General features: G+C 45.5%; 1 protein-coding gene across 9 annotated transcripts in view; it reads right to left on the bottom strand.

Annotated features, from left to right (window-relative positions):
• Window positions 1–22,437, bottom strand: part of MEI1 (meiotic double-stranded break formation protein 1) — a 110,755-nt gene that overhangs the window by 85,502 nt on the left and 2,816 nt on the right. For 5 of the 9 annotated variants that reach the window (XM_069967290.1, XM_069967297.1, XM_069967298.1 and 2 more), the window contains exons 2-10: window positions 19,540–19,759; window positions 19,006–19,129; window positions 18,171–18,221; window positions 14,431–14,504; window positions 12,257–12,362; window positions 10,394–10,597; window positions 7,810–7,940; window positions 7,618–7,732; window positions 558–674 (exon numbers count right to left, since the gene is read on the bottom strand). In XM_069967290.1, the coding sequence (XP_069823391.1) occupies window positions 558–674; window positions 7,618–7,732; window positions 7,810–7,940; window positions 10,394–10,597; window positions 12,257–12,362; window positions 14,431–14,504; window positions 18,171–18,221; window positions 19,006–19,129; window positions 19,540–19,665 (1,048 nt within the window). In that variant the 5' untranslated portion in view covers window positions 19,666–19,759. The remainder of the gene's footprint in view (window positions 1–557; window positions 675–7,617; window positions 7,733–7,809; window positions 7,941–10,393; window positions 10,598–12,256; window positions 12,363–14,430; window positions 14,505–18,170; window positions 18,222–19,005; window positions 19,130–19,539; window positions 19,760–22,437) is intronic. The other 4 variants (XM_069967294.1, XM_069967293.1, XM_069967295.1 and 1 more) reach the window with 1 other exon arrangement.

Here is a 22,437-nt window from a genome sequence, read left to right as displayed (position 1 = left end):
CAGACTAAAAGGGGTATTCCTCTCAAACATAACTTTTCATATGTTGCTGCCCATGGTGAGACTAACAATATTCCTTCCATACTTATTATTATCGATTCAGTCTTCTTCCCCCATTCTGAGCTGCTGCTTTTTTGGTAAAGACACAAAAACTGTGTTTGAGCTTTTCTGTCCGTCTCCCCCTCCCTCCTGAGATGGTAAACAAGTCCCTATCTGCAACTTTGTGGCAAATTTGTAATGCCGGGAGGATTAATCACAGTGAGTTCATCAGCAACTTGACCTCAGATTAACCCTCACAGCATTACAAAGTAGCTTCTATATAATGCTGTGAGGTTTAATCTGAGGTCAAGTTGCTGATGAACTCACTGTGATTAATCCTCCTTTGCCACAAAGTTGCAGACAGGGACTTGTTTACATCAGCCTTCTCAAAACGGAGGGGGGAGGAGGGGGAGATGGAGAGAAAAGCTCACATACAGTGTTTTACCAAGATTTCCAACTGCTTTAACTTAATCAATGCCATTAACGTGGGTTATATATTAAAAAGCAATTTTTTATCATACCATATACTGTTTGAAATTTGGTGAAAAAAATCTTCTCTTCAGTCATAAGGATGAGACAGCAGTATATGGACCAGATGAGGAATTCACTTGTACACAAAAGATTTTCAAATAAAAACTCTGCAAAAGAAATAGGATATGCAAAAATATTATATATTAATCACAGGTTACAAGTGATGGTATCAGATTTGCACACCATAATGTTTGTGTGGCTGAAATACCTCTTTAAAATAATCTCAAGGTGCAATCATCTTTGAATAAATTTTTATTGCAACTTAGGCCTCATTCACACACCCGTAGTGCTGTCCATGACCACGGCCCGCGATATGAATGTGCATCCGTAGTGTTCCGTGCTTCATGGAGCAATACATTCCCACTTCATTACCCAAGCGATCCGTGCCGCAAAAAAGGGTCCGCATTACATGTCCAGATTTTTTGCGGACAGAGCAACGGACGTGTGAATTAGGCCTTAGGGCGAATGTACCATCAATAGAACATTGGTCTATTACTGGGCACCGGCCGGGAATGAAGCACTGGAGGTGGCTCCATTAGAATCAATGGAGCCACGTCACAGAGGGGCGGGGGTTTCCTCCCGCTGGGGACAGGCCGGCCTGCCTCCAGTGCTTCAGCCCGGGCCGATGCTTGGCAATAGGCCAGCGCCGTGCGCAGGCACCAGGCGGGGTTTCGAAAAAAAGAACCACAGCACCGGCTTTTGCACGCCAGCGCCATTCTATTAATATGCTACACTTAAAGCAAATGTACCCAATGGTACATTCGCTTTAACCTCTTAAGGACCCATGACGTACCGGTACGTCATGGATCACTGTCACTTAAGGACCCATGACGTACCGGTACGTGGGTCCTTTAAGAGGGCGCCGCGGCCGGCCGGGTCCCGATCGGGGGAGATAGCCTGCTATAATACATAGCAGGCCATCTCTCCCTGTCGGCATGGAGGGTTGTTAACCCCCCCCACCATGCCGACGATCGCCGCTATTGGCTGATCAGCCCATAGCAGCGATCGGAACTAGGTAGCTGAGGGGTCCAGAGCAGGTATTTGTACATTACTCACCTGTCCCGGGGTCCTGATCGGCGTCTTCCGGGTTCCCAGCGTCCTCTTCTTCTTGTCCGGTCTTCGGCTTCTTCCGTGACGTCCCGATCGGCTTTTTCCGGCTCCAGCGTCGTCTTTTTTCGTATTTTTCCGGCTCCAGCGTCGTCTTTTTTCGGATCTTGCGCTCTGCTGCCCCCTAGCGGCTGATAAGTGTAATACACGTATCAGCCACTATAGGGATGTTCAGTATGTAGTAAAAGTTTTTTGTTTTTTTTTTCAAATTTTTTTTTTTCTATTTTCCGCACCCTATTGCCGCTGAGTGTTGATCAGCATCGCACGAAAGTGCGCTGCTAATCAGCAACTCCTCCTTTTTGGCGTAGGGTGGTTTTTTCTATATCCTACTGCCACGGTCTGCTGATAAGTGCCGCACATAAGTGCGGCATTTATCAGCAACACCATTTTTGGCGTAGTTTTTTTTTATACTGTATAAAAACACGTAAAAAAACCCCCTACATTACACCACACTACACTACATTGAATAAAGTTTGACACTACACCACTACATACCCCATATACCAATCCCTATATAAAAGTGTCCCCCGGCGTGTTTTCGGTGTCGGACGCATACGTTATTATTGCCTCCGACACTGAAACAGCCAGTGAGGATGAATGGGGGGATCCTTCGTTCCTCCATTCATCCTCATCATCCAATGACATATCTGGGGTAGCGTAGCGTACGCTGCCCCCCAGACACATCATTTCCGCCAGTACCGTCCCAATAAGAGATCACGGTATGGCGTAAAATTCTACAAACTCTGTGAGAGTACCTCAGGGTACACTTACAGATCCAGGGTACGTGCACACTGCAGAATGGCGAAGGATAACCCTTTGTGCATTCCGCAGCTGGCACCCACCAGCGGACTGATGAAGGCGTGCGTCTCAACCCGTGTCATAGACTCCATGTTATGCACAGGCGGATTCCATCGTCCGTCCAAAGAATGAACCCGTTGGACGGGGAGCGGAATCCGCCCGTGCATAGAATGGAGTCTATGACACGGACGGAGACGCGCGCCCGCATCAGTCCGCCGGCGGATGCCAGCTGCGGAATGCACAAAGGGTTATCCTTCGCCATTCCGCAGTGTGCACGTACCCTTAGAGTGTATGAAGGAAGGGACACCCAAATCCAGCCCCCAGATGCCTCCCCCCCCATCCTCGGAGTTAGTGGGAAGATCGTTCGGGAACTGATCTTCCCACTGCTGGATAAAGGTCACCACCACCAGTACGGGGATAACCTTTATACCAGCACCCCCTCTTCCGGTCCCTCGCTGCCCGAGCTACTGTAGCTTGCAGCACGATCCGAAAATATCAGAAGCCGTAATAAAGCCCTAATATTTAGCAGCCATGGAGCGGACCCAGCGCTTCTGGATATGAAGGACCCCGTATCGCTCCAGGACAACATTTTCCAGGTGACGTCCCCCACACTGGAGAACGGGAGACCCCAGAAGAAGTGCAGAGTGTGGCGTAACAGGGGGATCAGGAAGGACACCATTTTCCAGTGTGCCACCTGTCCTGATCACCCTGGCCTCTGCATACTGGATCGCTTCAAGGCGCACCACACGTCATTGGAGTTCTACATTATGTAGATTCTGTCCCTTATTCCTATTTCAGGGGTCACGTTGATCCAGGGATTATTCTGATCGCCATTATGGAGTCGGGAAGGAATTTTTCCCCTGTGATGAGGCTACTGTCGTCTGCCTTACGAGGGTTTTTTTTGCCTTTCTCTGGATCAACACAGGTTGAATTTGATGGACACCTGTCATTTTCAACCTTATAAACTAATAATTGGCCTAATACCCCCAAATAAATTAGAATTGTCCCTTTTCCCCAGCTAAATGGGCATGGCCGCCATTCCAATTAGAGGATGCCACGATGCAATTACAAAGCCTCTGTGCGGCCAGGACAGTAGAAACCCCCCACAAGTGACCCCATTCTGGAAACTACACCCCATAAGGAATCTAACAAGGGGGGCAGCGGGTATATGGCCCCCTAGTGACGGCCACATTTGGGACGTGAAAATTAAAAAAATGGTATTTTATATTTTCACGGCACATGTTCTACACATGTGCCCATCACCAGTGGGGTCCATATGCTCACTGCACTCCTTGTTAGATTCCTTATGGGGTGTAGTTTCCAGAATGGGGTCACTTGTGGGGGGTTTCTAATGTCCTGGCAGCACAGGAGCTTTGTAATTGCGACATGGCCTCCATCCTCCATTCCAGCCTCTAAATGGCGCTCTGTCCCTTTGGTGGCTTGCCCTGTGCCCATATGGCACATTATGTCCACATGTGGGGTATTTTCGTGTAGGGGTATTTACCCTACACGTTTTGTTTTTATTTTCTTTTTTAACCCCTTGTGGAAATGGAAAAAAAATCAAGGCTAGACCAACATTTAGTGTAATTTTTTTAAAATTTTTACTCTAAATCAATGATCTTGTCTTGATTTTTTCATTTTCACAAGGGGCTAAAAGATAAAAAAAAAAACACAATGTGCAGAGCAATTTCCCCTGAGTATGGAAATACCCCACAGGTGGACATAAAGCGCCATGCGGGTGCAGGGTAAGCCTCCAAAGGGAAGGTGCGCCATTTGGTTTTTTGAGGCTGGATTTGGCTGGAATGGATTTCGAGGGGCCATGTTGCATTTAAAAGGCCCCTGTGTTGCCAAGACAGTTGAAACCCCCCACAAGTGACCCCATTATGGAAACTACACCCCTCAAGGAATGTGACAAGGGGTGTAGTGAGCATATGGACCCCACTGGTGATGGGCACAAATGTGGAACAATGTGGCTTGAAAATGAAATATTACATTTTTTACACTATAATGTTGGTCTAGCCTTAAATTTATCATTTTCACAAGGGGTTAAAAGAGAAAAAAAAAACATAAAATGTGTAGAGCAATTTCCCCCGAGTCCGTAAATACCCCACATGTGGACATAAAGCGCCATGTGGGTGCAGGGCAAGTCTCCGAAGGGAAGGAGCGCCATTTGGATTTTAGAGGTTGGATTTGGCTAGAATGGATGATGAACGCCATGTCTCATATACAGAGCCCTTGTGCTGCCAAAACACTGGAAACCCCCCACAAGTGACCCCATTCTGGAAACTAAACCCCTCAAGGAATCTAACAAGGGGTGCAATGAGGATATGGACCCCTTGATGACGGGCACATTTGTGTTGTGAAAGTGAAAAAATGAAAATTTTCACTTTCACGTCACATTTTTCCACATTTGTGCCCGTCACCAGTGGGGTCCATATGCTCACTGCACCCCTTGTTAGAGTCCTTGAGGGGTGTAGTTTCCAGAATGGGGTCACTTGTGGGGGGTTTCCAGTGTCTTGGCAGCAAGAGGGCTCTGTAAATGCGACATGGCCCTTGAAATCCATTCCAGTGAAATCCAGCTTCCAAAAGCCAATTGGCGCTCCTTCCCTTTGGTGGCTCGTCCTGCGCCCGCTTGGCACTTTATGTCCACATGTGGGGTATTTCCGTACTCGGGAGAAACTGCGCTACATGTTTTGTGGTTTTTCTTTTTTCCTTTTATCCCTTTGTGAAAATGAAAAATTGAAGGCTAGAATGTTTTAGTGTAAAAAATACTTTAGTCTTTTTTCACGCCATATTGTTCGGAAAATCTGTGAAGCACCTGTGGGGTCCAGATGCTCACTGCACCCCTTGTTACATTCCTTGAGGGGTGTAGTTTTCTAAATGGTGTCCCTTTAGGGGTGTTTTTTAGGTTTTGGCACCCCAGAGCCTCTGCCAACCTGAAGTGGTACAGTCAGAAATAACCAAATATAACGGAGCCATTGAAATGCACTAGGCGCTCCTTTATATCTAAGGCTTGTGGTTGCATCAAATAGCGCAATAGGGCCACATATGGGGTATTTCTATAAACTGCAGAAACGGGGCAATCAATATTGGGGTGCATTTCTCTGGTAATAAGTTTATAATTATGAAAAATATTGGATTACAATAAAATCTCTGCACAGAAAATTAAAATTTTCAAATTTCTTACACAATTAGCTTTTATTTCTGTGACTCCCCTAAAGGGTTAAAAAACTTTCTGGATGTGCTTTTGCAGAGTTTAGGGGGTGCAGTTTCTGAAATGGGGTGCATTGTGGGGCTTTCTAACATACAGTCCCCTCAAATACACTTTAAACCTGAACAGGTCCCTAAAAATATCTGATTTTGAAATTTTACTGAAAATTTGGAAATTTGCTGCTAATGTTTTAAGCTTCCTATTGTCTAAAAAAAATGAAATATAGTTTAATAAATGCCGCCAACATAAAGTAGACATGTTGCTAATGCTATTTAATATATAATTTATGTGGCATAACCATTTTCTGTATAAGCAGAAAAGTTTTAACCCCTTAACGACATCGGGCGTAAATTTACGCCCTGATGCCGGTAAGGGAGTTCAGAGCGGGGCCACGCGGCGACCCCGCTCTGAACCGCGCCGGTCCCGGGTGCCACTTGTAGCCCGGGACCGCTGGTATTAGCGGGCACAGTCCGATCGCCGTGCCCGCTAATACAGTAATCAGATGCAGCTGTCAAACATGACAGCTGCATCCAATTACCGGACGCAGCGTCATCCCTGGTGTCTAGTGGGGAGATCGCTCCTCCGGGATGTTATCCCGGAGGAGCGATCTCCGTAACTGAAGCCGGCCGGGGACCGCTCCAAGATGGCGCCGTCCCCGACTCGGCACTCGTTTGTTTCCGGCTGCAGCAGCCGAAAGCAAACGAGTGCCGATCTCATGGAGCATATCTATGCTGCAGAGATCTCAATGAGAGATCAGTGCACTTATACTAGAAGTCCCCTAGGGGGGCTTCTAGTATAAGTGTAAAAGTAAAAAAAAAAAGTGTCATTATTAGTAAAAAGCCCCCTCCCCTAATAAAAGTCTGAATCACCCCCCTTTTCCCAGGTTATAAATAAAAGTAAATAAATAAATAAACATGTTTGCTATCGCCGCATGCGTAATCACCCAAACTATTAATTAATCACATTCCTGATCTCGCACGGTAAACGGCGTCAGCGCAAAAAAATCCCAAAGTGCAAAATTGCGCATTTTTGGTCGCATCAAATCCAGAAAAAATTGTAATAAAAGCGATCAAAAAGTCGTATATGCGCAATCAAGTTACCGATAGAAAGAACACATCATGGTGCAAAAAATGACACCTCGCACAGCCCCATAGACCAAAGGATAAAAACGCTATAAGCCTGGGAATGGAGCGGTTTTAAGTGACGTATATTTGTTGACAATGGTTTACATTTTTTACAGGCCATCAGCTACAATATAAGTTATACATGTTATATATCGTTTTAATCGTAACGACTTGAGGAACATATATAACAAGTCAGTTTTACCCCAGGGTGAATGGCGTAAAAACACATTTCCACCAAATAAACAAAATGAGGTTTTTTTTTTTCAATTTCACCACACTTTGAATTTTTTTCTGGTTTCGCAGTGTACTTTATGCAAAAATTCAGCTTGTCATTGCAAAGTACAATTAGTGACGCAAAAAATAAGGGCTCATGTGGGTCTCTAGGTGGAAAAATGCAAGTGCTATGGCCTTTTAAGCACAAGGAGGAAAAACCGAAAACACAAAAATCGAAATTGGCTCTGTCCTTAAGGGGTTAAAGTTGGAAAAATGCATTTTTTCACAATTTTTCACGCTATTTTGTTTTTTTTCCATAAAGATTCATTATAAGTATCGACTCCAATTTACAAGAAATGTGAAGTACAATATGTCACGAGAAAGCAATCTCAGAATGAGCCGGATAGGTAAAAGCATCCCGAAGTTATTAATGAATAAAGTGACACTGGTCAAATTCATAAAATTTGCTCCGGTCCTTAAGGCCATTTCAGGCCCGGTCCTTAAGGGGTTAAAGTAGTGTATTTCTATGCACTTGGTTATTGTTTTCATTCGTGATGATTGCAGCTTTCTAATATTTGTTGTCCTTAGATAAATCACCTGGAATATCAGCGAGTATGAAGGAGGATGCGTATTTAGCTGGAAAATGCATAAGAACTGCTGCTATACATTGTGTACTTGCAATCTGTAAAAACTCATCTCTGGATAACAAAATCTGCAAAGAGAGAGGCATTAGCTTTGTATTATACATACATAATGCTTTGGTTCTTATAGTTTACTTGGGACACATACCTTTTTCAATACAAGTGGTAGAGGCATTTGTGCATGCAATGATGGAGTATTTTCCAAATCATCGCTCCATGTAGATACATTCATTATCACTGACACAAACTCATCAAAGCTTAACAGCTGTTTGAGTAATCCTGCAACCAAAATATAAAGCAATATTACCTGCTTCACTTATCAGTGTAACTTACCGTAGTCAGTCATTGCACTAGTTCTATTGAGTATTATTCTATAGGTCCATACTTGGCAGTAGGGATGTCACCAGAATTTTGAGTTCGATACCGATACTATCCTTTTTATTTCGATACTCAATACCACTTTGATACTTAATAAAGTTTGAAAAAAGTGCTTAAAATACAAATATAATGCAGTTTTGTTTGTCTCCTCATCTTGCTCAGTCATCCCCCTCTGCCCCTCCCCCTCCATAGGTTATAAATGGCAGTTACACTAACACTATTTTGTAGCTTCCATGTAAATATATACTGGGGAGCTTGTGAGACGCCTAACAGTGGCATCTACTATCCATAACATAGGAGCCATCTAACAGATATATTGGGAGCTCATTCATGATGTACCCATCAGGTTAGGACAACACTCAGCATATACCATAAAGCATAATGTCAATTGCAAGAAGAACTTACATCCAACCTGGGGAGGGGGTGTATTCCTGATAAATTATTACCCTAAATAAAGCCCCTCTATAGACCCCATCCTGCACTACCAGGCGGAAGATGGAACATCTAATAACACCTATTGGGACTCATCCAGAGGTAAGAGCCTGAAAGTGACAACCCTCTAATCTGTACCGGTTCTACAATTGTAAAAAGACAAAGGGACATTTATTAAGTCCGGCGTTTTCTGCGCCAGACTTAAAAATGCTCCTGCATCTCCGGCGCTACGGAGATTTATGTAGAGGCGGACTGCCTCTACATAAATCCCGTGCGAGGTGGTGCGCATGGCCGAAAACCTACACCAGCTGAGGGCTGGAGTAGGTTTTCGCCGTATCTTTAAAAAATGAGTAAAATATTTGCAAATAGGCTCTTTACGTTGAAAAAAAAATACGCCGGATGATACATGTCCCCCAAAATGTTTCCTTAGTAATTTATTTATTTCTCTGATTTCTTTGCGGTTTCCCAATAAACTCTATAACATGTGAAGCTCCTGAAGACTCCAACAGAGAGGAGACCATCTATAACATCTGAGGCTCCTGAAGACTCACTCAGAGAGGAGACAATCTACAACACAGGTGTCAAACTCAGGCCCTACAGCTATCGCAAAACTACAATTCCCATCATGCCTGGACAGCAAAGCCAAGGCCACGCGAGCCCTCCCATTTAAACAATTAGAAGGCAGGATTCAGTGCTGACTCCGTAGTGTAAACGAGCCCTAACAGCTGAGACTCTCATGAAGACCCATCCAGAGAGAAGACCCCAGTTTAGCAGACCATCAGTAGCCGACCACCCATCCTCACAAAACTTTAGCAATTTACTAATTTATTAATAAATATATTTTTTTTATACCAAGTTTTAATTTTTTTTAATCTACCACCATGTTTCTCCCAAATAACAGGGTCTTTTATTGTTTTATTGGGTAGTTTTATTGTCCACACAGTATGCCCCTACATTGTAGCCCCACTCCACACTGTAGCCACCATACTGTGTGTACCACTGCTGTAGTGATGTCACAATACCAGAATTTTGAGTTCGATAGCGATACTGCCTTTTTTGTTTCAAAATATTATCTATACTCTCCAGACCCACACTATTACAGTGATACCAATTTATGGACCTTTGCAGGATCGCCAGATATATTTAAACTAGGCCTCAGAAAGCTCTGCTATAGTAAGTACAGTGATCACTTAGACAGCTCTGCTATAATAAAGTGATCACTTAGACAGCTCTGCTATACCAAGTACAGTGATAACTTACACAGCTCTGCTATAATAAAGTGTTCACTTAGACAGCTCTGCTATACCAAGTACAGTGATCACCAGATATTGTTTTCACTAACACAGCCCTGTGCACCAGCTACCCTGACCACTTACACAGCTCTGCTACAACAGCTACTGGCCACACCTGTTACCATGATTTGCGGCACCATTTAGCTTCATCAGCTACCGTAATCACTAACACGGTAGTGCAGCTCATTTCTTCTTCTTCAGGTTCCACTGCTGGCGCCTGAGAGCAGAGGTCAGAGGTTATCTCTACACTGATAACCTCTGTTCTTGCGGCAGAGAAAACCTGTGCAGCAGCTGCCAGGAAGAGAAGAGGATGCTACACAGGGTCTTACACATTATAACCAGAACAAGGCCGATCCCCCAGTCACCCCACATCACTGATGTCCGCTCTGTGGGGAGGGCTGTAGATCGATACCATGGTTTGCTCTAGTGATGCCTCCAATGATGGGGAAACCTCATGTCAAGATTGGTACCAGTCCTGATGATGTCATCCAGTCATATTTTATTTTTTGCCCAATTTACCAGGAAAAATGATATTATGCAAATGATGGGAAAAAACTGGTATTTTACTGTGTATTATGCCAAAATATAAAAATGAATAAACCTAGCGCTTTATACAGGTAGTAAACTTACCCATGCAGTTAATCTGTAGTTCTTTCGTCTGCGCATTTTCCAGTGTAGCCAGAAAAAGTTCGCAAAGTTTATTCATGAAATGATCAGTAAGTTTTAGTGCTGCAGCGGGTGAGGAGTAAAGTTTTCCATACAAGTAACACACGGCAGCTTTCAGTCCTTCATTCGGGTACATCAGTCCTTGTGGCAGCTGTTCTATAAGGTTGTCTTGACAGGATAGTAATTATGTTAATTAGAAGAGTATTATTTAAAGTGACTTTGTACCCACAGTCTGACCCCCCCCCCCCCCCAAACCGCTTGTACCTTCAGATAGCTTCTTTTAATCCATGATCTGTCCTGGAGTCCGTTTGGCAGGTGATGCAGTTATTGTCCTAAAAAACAACTTTTAACCTGGCAGCCCCGTGCCCAACAGGTGTGGCCTAGATTATGTATGCATTAGGCTGGCACACCCTCGTAGTCCCTCCTCCCGGCCCTTCTCATCATTAGGAATGCTCCAGGCAGATTGCCTCGTTTTCGTCAGCTGTGTCAGCACGGCACATGGGCTGGATCGTTAAGGCACCTGTGCAATGTTCAGACAGGAGAAAATGTTCCAGTGGCATTCCTAATGATGAAGAGGGACGGAAGGGGGGTACAAAGTAAGGGCACAGATACTACAAGCCCCGGCCGTTGGGCACAGGGCTGCAAGTTTAAAAGTTGTTTTTTAGGACAATAACTGCATCACCTGCCGAACGGACCCCAGGACAGATCTTGGATTAAAAGAAGCTATCCAAAGGTACAAGTGATTTGCGGAGGTCAGATTGTGGGTACAGAGTCCCTTTAAGTGCATCAGAAAATACTTGATCAGTCATATGAATACTAAGACCATTTGAAATACTAACATATGAACAAAATGCATTGTTTACACATCAAGTGCTCGGGAACCCTGGCTGGATCACCTAATGTGTATGGGGGCCTCCTGTCTCCTAAAGGGAAGGATCAAGAACTTTGGATTTTAGCTTCCTGAGAGACAAGCCACCAATAGAGGAGTATGGTAGAAGACTCACTGTCATACATCCAGGTGAGGTGAAGCTGTTTGTGTTTGGGTCAATGATGTCTGGCCTACAGCTTTCCAATATATATGGCCACAGTCTGGTACATTAAAAAATATGGCAGATCTCTATGCATTATGGCAGAATTAGCAGCCTGCCATATGGGAAAATCTATGTGAAAACCTACATTGCTTCTGGGTCATTCTATTTAAGGGAGTATCATAGTAACTGTAAACAATTTGCAAAGTCAGGCTACGTTCACACTACGTAAGTTTCCGGCCGTAGCGCGTTCCGTGAATAAGCGGCCGGAAACTTGCGTAGTTTGCGTACAATGGAAAGTATACGATCTACGGGCGCACAGTTCGCACTACGTACAAACTTACGACCGGATCGTATGCGGCACCGTAAAAAATGAACCAAACCATTATTTTCGGACGGAAATGCCGTAACTTACGCCCGTAGCGTAACATGCGGTCCCGTACGTAGTGGTGATTTCTTCATTTTGCCAGCTTTTTGTTCCAATCCAAAAGGTTCTGTGGGGTGTCCGGGGCTAGGCGAAGATTTCCAAGTAAAAGACCGCTGTTAGATCGCTACGAAGAGCGCTCGGGAAGCGTAAGTACGCTACGGGCGTAAGTTCGCGGTCCGTACGTATCCGGCCGCAACTTGCATAAAGTCCCGGCCGGAGTTTCATACGTATATGTCCGGCCGCGAAAAATATGCGGCCGGACATATACGTAGTGTGAACCTAGCCTCAATGTGTAACCTTAGTTCAGTTTTTGAGAAGTGTAAAAACTGTCTTTGTGCGCGTCACATAGTCTAATTTTCTTACATTACTTACAGTGGTCCGCAGCTATAATTTCAGCAACACTTGGCATTGCATCTACAAGTTTTCCTAGGAAGTTAAGTATTGGTAGGCATAATCTCACGCTGGTTACCTCTGATAGCTGATAAAAAAGGAAACAGGACTTGTCACCTTTCGCTTTATCGCACACATAATAAACTTTCTGCTATAGATGGTTAAACCTATGGAATTTTATACAGAATTGTATGTCTCAGCCTTGGTTATCTTCTTGAATATTCCTATCATAAAACACTTTTTTTTATTTCCAAAAGGAGAAACGGAGAGGGCACTCACCCTTTTTGACGTGACTTTCTTTATTGCAGCATAGTGGATTAAAACTTAATCGCAAGCGCGAACCAGCTGTTACCTATCTGCTAGGTGCTGGCGTCCCATGGATGAGTCCGCATATGTCCTGTAAGTTTTAATCCACTATGCTGCAATAAAGAAAGTCACGTCAAAAAGGGTGAGTGCCCTCTCCGTTTCTCCTTTTGGATTATGATACTTGCTGTGTTTATCCTAGAGAGTGAGCACCAACCAGTGAGTATAGACAGCATATGTGTTTGGCGTGTCTAATCCGGCGAGATATAAGTAAAAAGGTGATTGATAAATGCCTCCTGGAGTAGTGCCGGTAGCTTTCTACCTTCTTTTAAATTTTTTTTTATTTCACTAAAATGCCTATTTTTGTAGAGCATGGGTCAACTGGCAGACTGCGGAGGCCAGCTGTCTGGAACCCTGCTGCAGCACAGTTTACAGGTATACTGAGCTACACTGCTCCGCTCTGCACAGTAACTATGAGCGCTCGTAACGAGCCATTGGCTCCTTCCCTGTCAGTCACTCTTGTTGCCGCAGCAGTCATAAGAGGCCGCTCTGTCCAGTCTCTGGTTTCGGCGCTTGAGTGACGCCACTGGAGCGCCGGCGCCAGGACAAGGGGAGAGCGATCTCTTGTGACTGCTGCAGTGCGGCCACAAGAGGGGAAGAGAAGAGGAGACGCCTGGACCCAGGTGAGTATAAGTGTTTGTTATATGCTGTATGGGGGGGGGGGGGGGGGGGGGGGAGTACAGGGGGACCAGATACTACTGGGGAGCACAGGGTGGGGGTCTATATACTACTGGGTAAGCGCACAGGAAGGCTATATACTACTGGGGAGCACAAAGCGGGGGCTCTATATAACACTGGGGAGCACACAGCGGGGGGCTATATACTACTGGGGAGTACAAAGCCAGGGTCTATATACTACTGGGGGAACGCACAGGGGGTCTAAATGCTACTGGGGAGCACAAAGCGGGGGTCTATATACTACTGGGGGAGCGCACAGGGGGCTATATACTATTGGGGGAGCTCACAGGGGGCTATATACTACTGGGGGAGCGCATAGGGGGCTATATACTACTAGGGGAGCTCGCATGGGTCTATATACTACTGGGGGAGCAACAGGGGGGCTATATACTACTGGGAGAGTGCAACACGTTTACTAATGATGTTCAGCTCGGACCATAACCTAACAATAGACCCCGGTAAGTGGACCTTCACTAAAAGTTATTGAGTACCCCTGTTGTAGAGTGATGGCATGTCATGCATGTGTATGACAGCTACAGCATATTACCAGAGCCCCTTACTGTACCTTCATATGGCAATGAATTCAATGAGTTCTCCGACAGATCCCACATGTATTGAGTTATTTTCCCCTAGAGGTATTGCTCTGTACACTGCCATACAACTGAGGACTTCCTGGTCACTTCCTGGTGATCCCCTTTGGAACTAGCAGACTCTGCTAATCACTGGCCGCAGCATTCATTGTCACAGTGATTGGCTTAGCAGGCACTTCTTGCAAGGCCAACACTCCAATAGGAACTCAAGTATATGAGACACTGCACTGAAGACAGTTTTAGGGTTTTGTAAGTTAGCTGTAATACATTGTAATACATTTCTTCCTCTAATGCAGGGGTAGGGAACCTTGGCTCTCCAGCTGTTGCAAAACTTTGGCTTCCATCATGCCTGGACAGCCAAAGCTTTAGCTTTAGATGTCCAGGCATGATGGGAGTTGTAGTTTTGCAACAGCTGGCGAGCTAGGGTTACCTACCCCTGCTCTAATGCTTCTGATGACAAAGACCGAAAAGGTTGTACTTCAGATACTAGATGCATTTTAATTTTCTATTGTTAGTTACAGTTACCTCTTTCATGCAACCATCCAAAACACAATGAACAAACTGCTCCAACCTGAAGCCCAAAGTTAGTTCCACCAAAACTGGATAGAGAAAGAAGAAATTATATATGATCAAGACCAACATGTCAAACGCAGGAGGATATTTATTGTAATAATTGTAAAAACTACAAAAAAACACAGTAAGGTTTAGATTTTTTAGGCAGAATCAGGAATTTGATGTTAGCCCTGCCCCCATGGGTATAGATAACAGGGGGAGGAGGAAGACATAACGGTAGAACTGAGTAAACTTACAGTAAGTTTTCTAGTAGTGCAGGTAGGGCTGGGCGATTAATCGAATTAATTCGATTAATCGTCCAGAACGTTGAAATCGATTTGATTTTTTGTGAAAATCGTAAATTCGATTTTCACAAAAAATCATTTCGGGCTGCGGTGCCGGGGAGGAGCTGAGAGAAGGGGGGTTGCGGTGCAGGCCGGCGGGAGAGCCGTAGAGGGGCGGTTAGGGTGAGCGGGGAGAAGATGCTGGAGAGGGGCGGTGCAGTGCCGGCGGCCTCCAGCCACTGACAGCGCCGCCGCTGACCTGCCCCCGCCCCTTCCACTGAGCGTCCCACTCCCCTCCCGGCCAGACATGGAGGTCCCGGCTCTGTGGAGGAGGAGGCCGCAGGGACTACAGTAGGTGGTGATCGCGGCGCTGCTCGTCCTGGAGCTATACAGCGGGATTGGGGGGCTCGGTGCAGACCCCCGTTCCCGCTGTATAGCTCCGTGACCCGCAGCTATGCGATCACCACCTACTGTAGTCCCTGCGGCCTCCTCCACAGACCCGGGACCTCCATATCTGGCCGGGAGGGGAGCGTGCGTGTGGAGGTGAGAGGAGGAGGAGATGTATGTGCCCTCCTGCTCCAATCACCTCCAGCTGCACCAGTCACCCCCCAGTCCCCTCAGTGTCCCCCCAATCCCCTTATTGTTCCCTCAGTGTCCCCCCCCCAGTCCCCTTCAGTGTCCCCCCCCCCAGTCCCCTTCAGTGTCCCCCCAGTCCCCTCAGTGTCCCCCCCAGTCCCCTCATTGTTCCTTCAGTGTCCCCCCCCAGTCCCCTTCAGTGTCCCCTCAGTGTCCCCCCAATCCCCTCATTGTTCCCTCAGTGTCCCCCCCAGTCCCCCTCAGTGTCCCCCCCAGTCCCCTTCAGTGTCCCCCCCAGTGTCCTTCAGTGTCCCCCCCCAGTGTCCTTCAGTGTCCCCCCCGTCCCCTCATTGTTCCCTCAGTGTCCCCCCCGTCCCCTTCAGTGTGTCCCCCCCAGTCCCCTTCAGTGTCCCCCCCAGTCCCCTTCAGTGTGTCCCCCCGTCCCCTCATTGTTCCCTCAGTGTCCCCCCCCCAATCCCCTCAGTGTTCCCTCAGTGTCCCCCCCAGTCCCCTCAGTGTCCCCCCAGTGTCCCCCCAGTCCCCTCAGTGTCCCCCCAGTGTCCCCCCAGTCCCCTCAGTGTCCCCCCAGTCCCCTCAGTGTCCCCCCAGTCCCCTCAGTGTCCCCCCAGTCCCCTCAGTGTCCCCCAGTCCCCTCAGTGTCCCCCCAGTCCCCTTTAGTGTCCCCCATTGTCCCTCCAGTCCCCTTTAGTGTCACCCCAGTCCCCTTTAGTGTCACCCCAGTCCCCTTTAGTGTCACCCCAGTCCCCTTTAGTGTCCCCCATTGTCCCTCCAGTCCCCTTTAGTGTCACCCCAGTCCCCTTTAGTGTCCCCCAGTGTCACCCCAGTCCCCTTCAGTTTTACCCCAGTCACCCCTCATCTATACCTGTACTACTACACCCCTTATCCACTATACCTCCACTCCTACACCCCCTATCCACTATACCTCCACTCCTACACCCCCTATCCACTATACCTCCACTACTACACCCTACGTAGATGGAGGCACAAACATGATTTCCTATACTATATGGGGCCTCTGTTACACTGGAAATCAATACAGTTGTTGTCTAAAATATTAAAATAGTATCTGATGCTGCAGGGAGAAAATGTTCTGTTTATTTGGCAAAAAAGGAAAAAAAAATCGAGATTTAAATCGAGAATCGTCAAAAATTTTTAAAAAAAATCGAGATTTTATTTTTTGCCCATATCGCCCAGCCCTAAGTGCAGGTATCACCTACTACCTTATCTATACTCATAGTTATCGCTGTGTGTTATCTGTGGTACTACAAGTGAAGGCGATGTTACTTGGGCTGACAGGCTGCAGCAAGCGAGTGCTGAAATTTGTGATCGGCGCTTGTTTGCAGATTTGTGGTCAATTAAAAACATTATTGATGGCTGCACATCAGATGTATATACTTTTTAGTATGTTTTCCCACTCACTTTAAATCCAATGGGAGAGCAGTCACATAGTGCTGTTTCAGATTTGGAAATTGGTTAATTTACAGAATACAAAACAGCATAGGGGACATTAATTATAAAGACTGGTGTATTCGTTTACCAGTGTTAATGGTACTTTTACGCGGAGCGATAATTTGCCCGATCACACGATTAACGATTTTGAATGAACTATTTTTTTTTATAACGATCGAGTTTAGACAAAACGATACATCGTACGGAATATTCGTTTTGCAATCGTTTTGCGATCGCTTAAGCCTCTCACACACATAGGGGAAATCCTTGAAAGACTGTTTACACTGAACGATCTGCGAATTTTTTGCGAACGATCAACGATGATTTGAGAACATGTTGAAAGATCAAAATGAACGGTTTCTTGCTCGTCGTTTGATCATTCGCTGTGTTTACACGTACGATTATCGTTCGAATTCGATCGTTATCGTGCAAATTCGAACGATCAACCGTTCCGTGTAAAAGGACCATGAGGGTCCATTTACACAGAAAGATTATCTGACAGATTATCTGCCAAAGATTTGAAGCCAAAGCCAGAAACAGACTATACACAGAGATCAGGTCATAAAGGAAAGCCTGAGATTTTTCCTCTTTTCAAATCCATTCCTTGCTTTGGCTTCAAATCTTTGGCAGATAATCTGTCAGATAATGTTTCTGTGTAAATGGACCCTAATGGTCCTTTTACACGGAACGATTGATCGTTCGAATTTGCACGATAACGATCGAATTCGAACGATAATCGTACGTGTAAACGCAGCGAACGATCAAACGACGAGCAAGAAATCGTTCATTTTGATCTTTCAACATGTTCTCAAATCATCGTTGATCGTTCGCAAAAAATTCGCAGATCGTTCAGTGTAAACAGTCTTTCAACGATTTCCCCTATGTGTGAGATAGGCTTAAGCGATCACAAAACGATCGAAAACGAATATTCCGCACGATGTATCGTTCCGTCTAAACGCTGATCGTTATAAAAAAAAAAAAACGTTCATTCAAAATCGTTAATCGTGCGAATTATCGCTCCGTGTAAAAGTACCATAAGATGCGCTCCTGAGCAGGTGTAGATTTCTGCCATGATTTACGCCTGCGAGCCTATGTAAATCATGGTAAATCTGACATGAGAGGTGCACTAGCGGGGGATATGGCGGGTGTACGCCAGGGAGAAGGGCTAATCTGCTCCTTCTCCCTGGCGTATGCTGTGGCCTTGATAAATGTACCCCATGTTTTAAGCACATTCACAAAGGTCTCTTGTCTGTGGGGAAAAAATGTACTTTTAACCCCTTTGTAACCAAGCCAATTTGGGCTTATCCAGTGGATAGGGGATAACTTCAGGAGAAGTTTGAAATTTGCAGCGATCCTCTTTATTATACGCTTACACCTCCTTACTTTCAGTAATAATATTTAAGGCAGAATCGTCTTCCCAATTCACCAGCGTCCCTGAAATAAAAGAATAAAATCATAAATTCTTATACAATGTGGGGATTTATTACTAATAATAAGAAAAATATTAATATTTATTTGTATAGCGCCAACAGATTCCACAGCGCAGATTCTAATACCTCTTTTAAAAGTGCTGTTATTTTATTGTAGTCCCAAACATTTGCCAACCATACCATTTTCTAATATATTAATATAACAAAGTTTATTAATCCCCTAAATAGCATATCCTCCCATTTTGCACTCACTTCAGTGAAACCCATTTTACTAAGAAAATAATGGCCGTTGTTTTGATTGAAACTTGATTGTTTGGGCTGCCCATTAAAGTCAGTGGCGGTCGCTGCACAAATTGAGGTCTTTCAACATGTTGAAAGGACATGATCAGCTGACATCCTGCGTGTCGGCTGATTGTGGCCTTTCAACATGCGCTATTACAGTGAACGATTATTGGCCTGAACGGCTGGTAATCGGCCAAGTAAAACCAATAATATTTTAGAGTAACAGGGCCTTTACTCACTAGGCGCTGGATAATGGCCTCAACAAATGCGACACCCAGCAGGTGATGTCAGATCACACAGCAGTGACAGGGAGCCAAGGCTGATCTGAGACAACGCTGTTACTGCACATGCCTGAAATCTCTTACCAGCTTTGGCTCCATGTCACTGCTAATGGGTGGTCTGGGCCCGTTTGTCAGGAAGGGCTAAAGAAGGGGACATGAGGGGTCTGAATGGGCACAGAGGTAATGCCGCCAGTGCACCAAAGACCTAATAACCCTAATACCTACCCAGCATCTGTCCAACAAAATGGGCACAAATTCTTCCATCGCTGCCAAGAAATGTATAAACTGTAGATGATTGTTTTTCTAGGAATGTCTGGAAGCTGGAGAGCATGTGCTTCTTGCGAACAACCTAAGTACACAACACATTGATATTATTATTAAATCATTTTAATCATTTATTATTTTCCCTATATTCTTTGAGTACTGCTTCTTTTTTATATTCTTCTATACAGAGGATGGTGCGCCTATCGCAGACTTGGTCAAAAACCCTAGAAAAAATAAGACACAAAGATGGAAACCAGACAGACTAAATTTAATAGTGGCTGTTAGATGCCACTGGTGTTTGCCAGGCATTTGGCTCTGCTGTCATTTTTATTGTTTTGCTTCTATGAGGGAGCCGAACGAGGGAAAAATAAAAAAGGGATGCTGGTGTGAACACAAACCAGAAGCATGTTCAAATCCGTGCTGAAAGTGTCAGCACAAAATCTTTAATCCATTCCTCACAGTAAAACATTTGTCATCCATGTTCTATCTATGTACCGAAACCTCTTCGTCCTCCATCATCTCTATTACACAGGCCAAGCAAAGGGCATTGTCACCGTCCTCCAGCAGCCAGCGGGCATCATGCCTGTAGTGGACGCCATCATACAGCTGTGTAGCCGCCATCCGGCCCTCGATTACAGACTCTACAGAGGATGTTCTCGCTCTTTCTTCCGCTCTCTAAAGAAGTCAACAAGTCAATCACTTTCCAGCAATCAATCTGGGGAAAACAGTGAGAGGTGATGTTACTGCATTACAGGATGAGTGCAAATTACTAACCCACATACAGAACAGCCTAGAAGTAGTTGTGTGAAGACTGTATACACATTCATGTATACAGTTTGGGTTATAATTATTACAATTAAAGTGATACTGTCACCCCTTCCCCCTCTTATTTCATAAGGGTACAGTGTCTCCTAGGTGGGGGGCTTCACAGCAGTTGGGCCCCTTCTCTCTGCTGCTATTTAGAGCAACAAAAAAAGCACAGACCAGTTCTATACAGGTATATATCACATGTGCAGCATCTAAGCTTAAATGGGTACTCTAGCATTTTTTTTTTTACTTTCAAATAAACTGGTTTCAGAAAGTTATATTGCTCTATAACTTACCTCAATTTGAAAATCTCCAGTCTTCCATTACTTATCAGCTGCTGTATGTCCTGCAGGAAGTGGTGTATTCTTTCCAGTCTGACACAGTGCTCTCTGCTGCCACCTCTGTCTGTGACAAGAACTTCCAGAGCAGTGGCAAATCCCCATAGAAAACCTCTCCTGCTCTAGACAGTTCCTGACATGGACAGAGGTGGCAGCAGAGAGCACTGTGTGAGATTGGAAATAATACACCCCTTCCTGCAGGATGTACAGCAGCTGATAAGTATGGGAAAACATGAGATTTTTAAATACTTTAAATTACTTTCCGAAAACAGAAAAATATTTTGGCCGGCGCACCCCTTTAAGGATGGTGTGTAGAACTATACATGGGGGAGGGGGGTTACAGTATCACTTTAAAGCTCTGTGCTACTATACTACCACGGCCATGTCATTTCAGCAGCAAGGAGGATCAGCTCTTTTGGAGCTCACTACATCATAATTAGAGATGAGCAAACCTCGAGCATGGATGGATGGATATAGTCATTGGCTGTATCCATGTTTTCCAGACAGCCTTAGAGCTTTATCCAAGTTCAGCAGCCCCCGCTAATCAAATACTGAACGTTCGAGTTCGGATCGACACTTATCTCTAATCATAATCTATATCATAAAAAAGAAAGTCAGTCTGTCTGTCCCGTATAGACTTCCAAACGCCTGAACCGTTTGACCCCAAATTTGGCACACAGATACATAGGGTGCCCGGGAAGGTTTTAGAAAAGGTCCCGTCCCCGCCAGATGTACAGGAGGGGAGGGGGAGGGGGGGGGGAAGAGCGGCGCCCCATAGAGATGAATTGGAAAATCTCCTCACTGCAAACACATACTTAGCTGCAGCTGCCCAGAGAAAACGGCAGTTGGGAGCCTTAGCAACCAATAGGATTACTGCTTTCATTTTCACAGGGAGTTGTGGTTGCTAGGGAAGCTGCCTCAAAACATCCACAGTAATAACTGGTAGACCCCCTACTCCAACTATACAGTACATGTATATACAGGGCACTACAGGTATACAGGACCCCCTACTCCATCTATACAGTACCTGTATACAGGGCCCCCTACTCCATCTATACAGTACATGTATATACAGGACCCCCTACTCCATCTATACAGTACATGTATACAGGACCCCCTACTCCATCTATACAGTATATGTATACAGAACATTACAGGTATACAGGACCCCCTACTCCTACTATACAGTACATGTATACAGGGCAGTATTACCAGCTGCTGCTGCCCTAAGCACTAAACCTGAGGACGCCCCATCCTCACTCACCAATTAGCATCAGGACTGGTAGGTAATAGTTTCAGACATCACATTTAACGCCACCACACCAGGCCTGACCAATACCGCAACACTGTGACTGGATAACACCGCCATACCAGACCTGACCAATACCGCCATACTGTGACTGGATAACACTGCCACACCAGACCTGACCAATACCGCCATACTGTGACTGGATAACACTGTCATAACACACCTGACCAATACCACCATACTGTGACTGGATAACAACTCCATACCTGACCTGACCAATACCGCCATACTGTGACTGGATAACACTGCCATACCAGACCTGACCAATACCACCATACTGTGACTGGGTAACACCTCCATACCAGACCTGACCAATACCACCATACTGTGACTGAATAACACCTCCATACCAGACCTGACCAATACCGCCATACTGTGACTGGATAACACTGTCATAACACACCTGACCAATACCACCATACTATGACTGGATAACACTGCCACACCAGACCTGACCAATACCACCATACTGTGACTGGATAACACCGCCATACCAGACCTGACCAATACCGCCACACTGTGACTGGATAACACCGCCACACCAGACCTGACCAATACCGCCTTACTGTGACTGGATAACACCTCCATACCAGACCTGACCAATACCGCCATACTGTGACTGGATAACACTGCCACACCAGACCTGATCAATACCGCCTTACTGTGACTGGATAACACTGTCATACCAGACCTGACCAATACCGCCATACTGTGACTGGAAAACACCGCCACACTAGACCTGACCAATACCACAATACTGTGTGTTAGGAACCGGACAGCAGGACAAGACAAGACAGTGAGCCCTAAGCTCAGCCCCGCCCACTGTCCTCTACCTACTTGCCACTATCCGCCCTAAGATGGCGGCGAGCAACTGGGCGGCAGTCCCTGCACTGGCTAGGTGAAACACAAATACAAAACAGACAAACACAATGAAGAATA

Source organism: Dendropsophus ebraccatus, chromosome 4 (assembly GCF_027789765.1).
Source record: "Dendropsophus ebraccatus isolate aDenEbr1 chromosome 4, aDenEbr1.pat, whole genome shotgun sequence".
NCBI classification, from domain to species: Eukaryota; Metazoa; Chordata; class Amphibia; order Anura; family Hylidae; genus Dendropsophus; species Dendropsophus ebraccatus.
The sequence above is the reverse complement of the archived record's forward strand: the minus strand, read 5'-3'. Positions and strand labels throughout refer to the sequence as shown.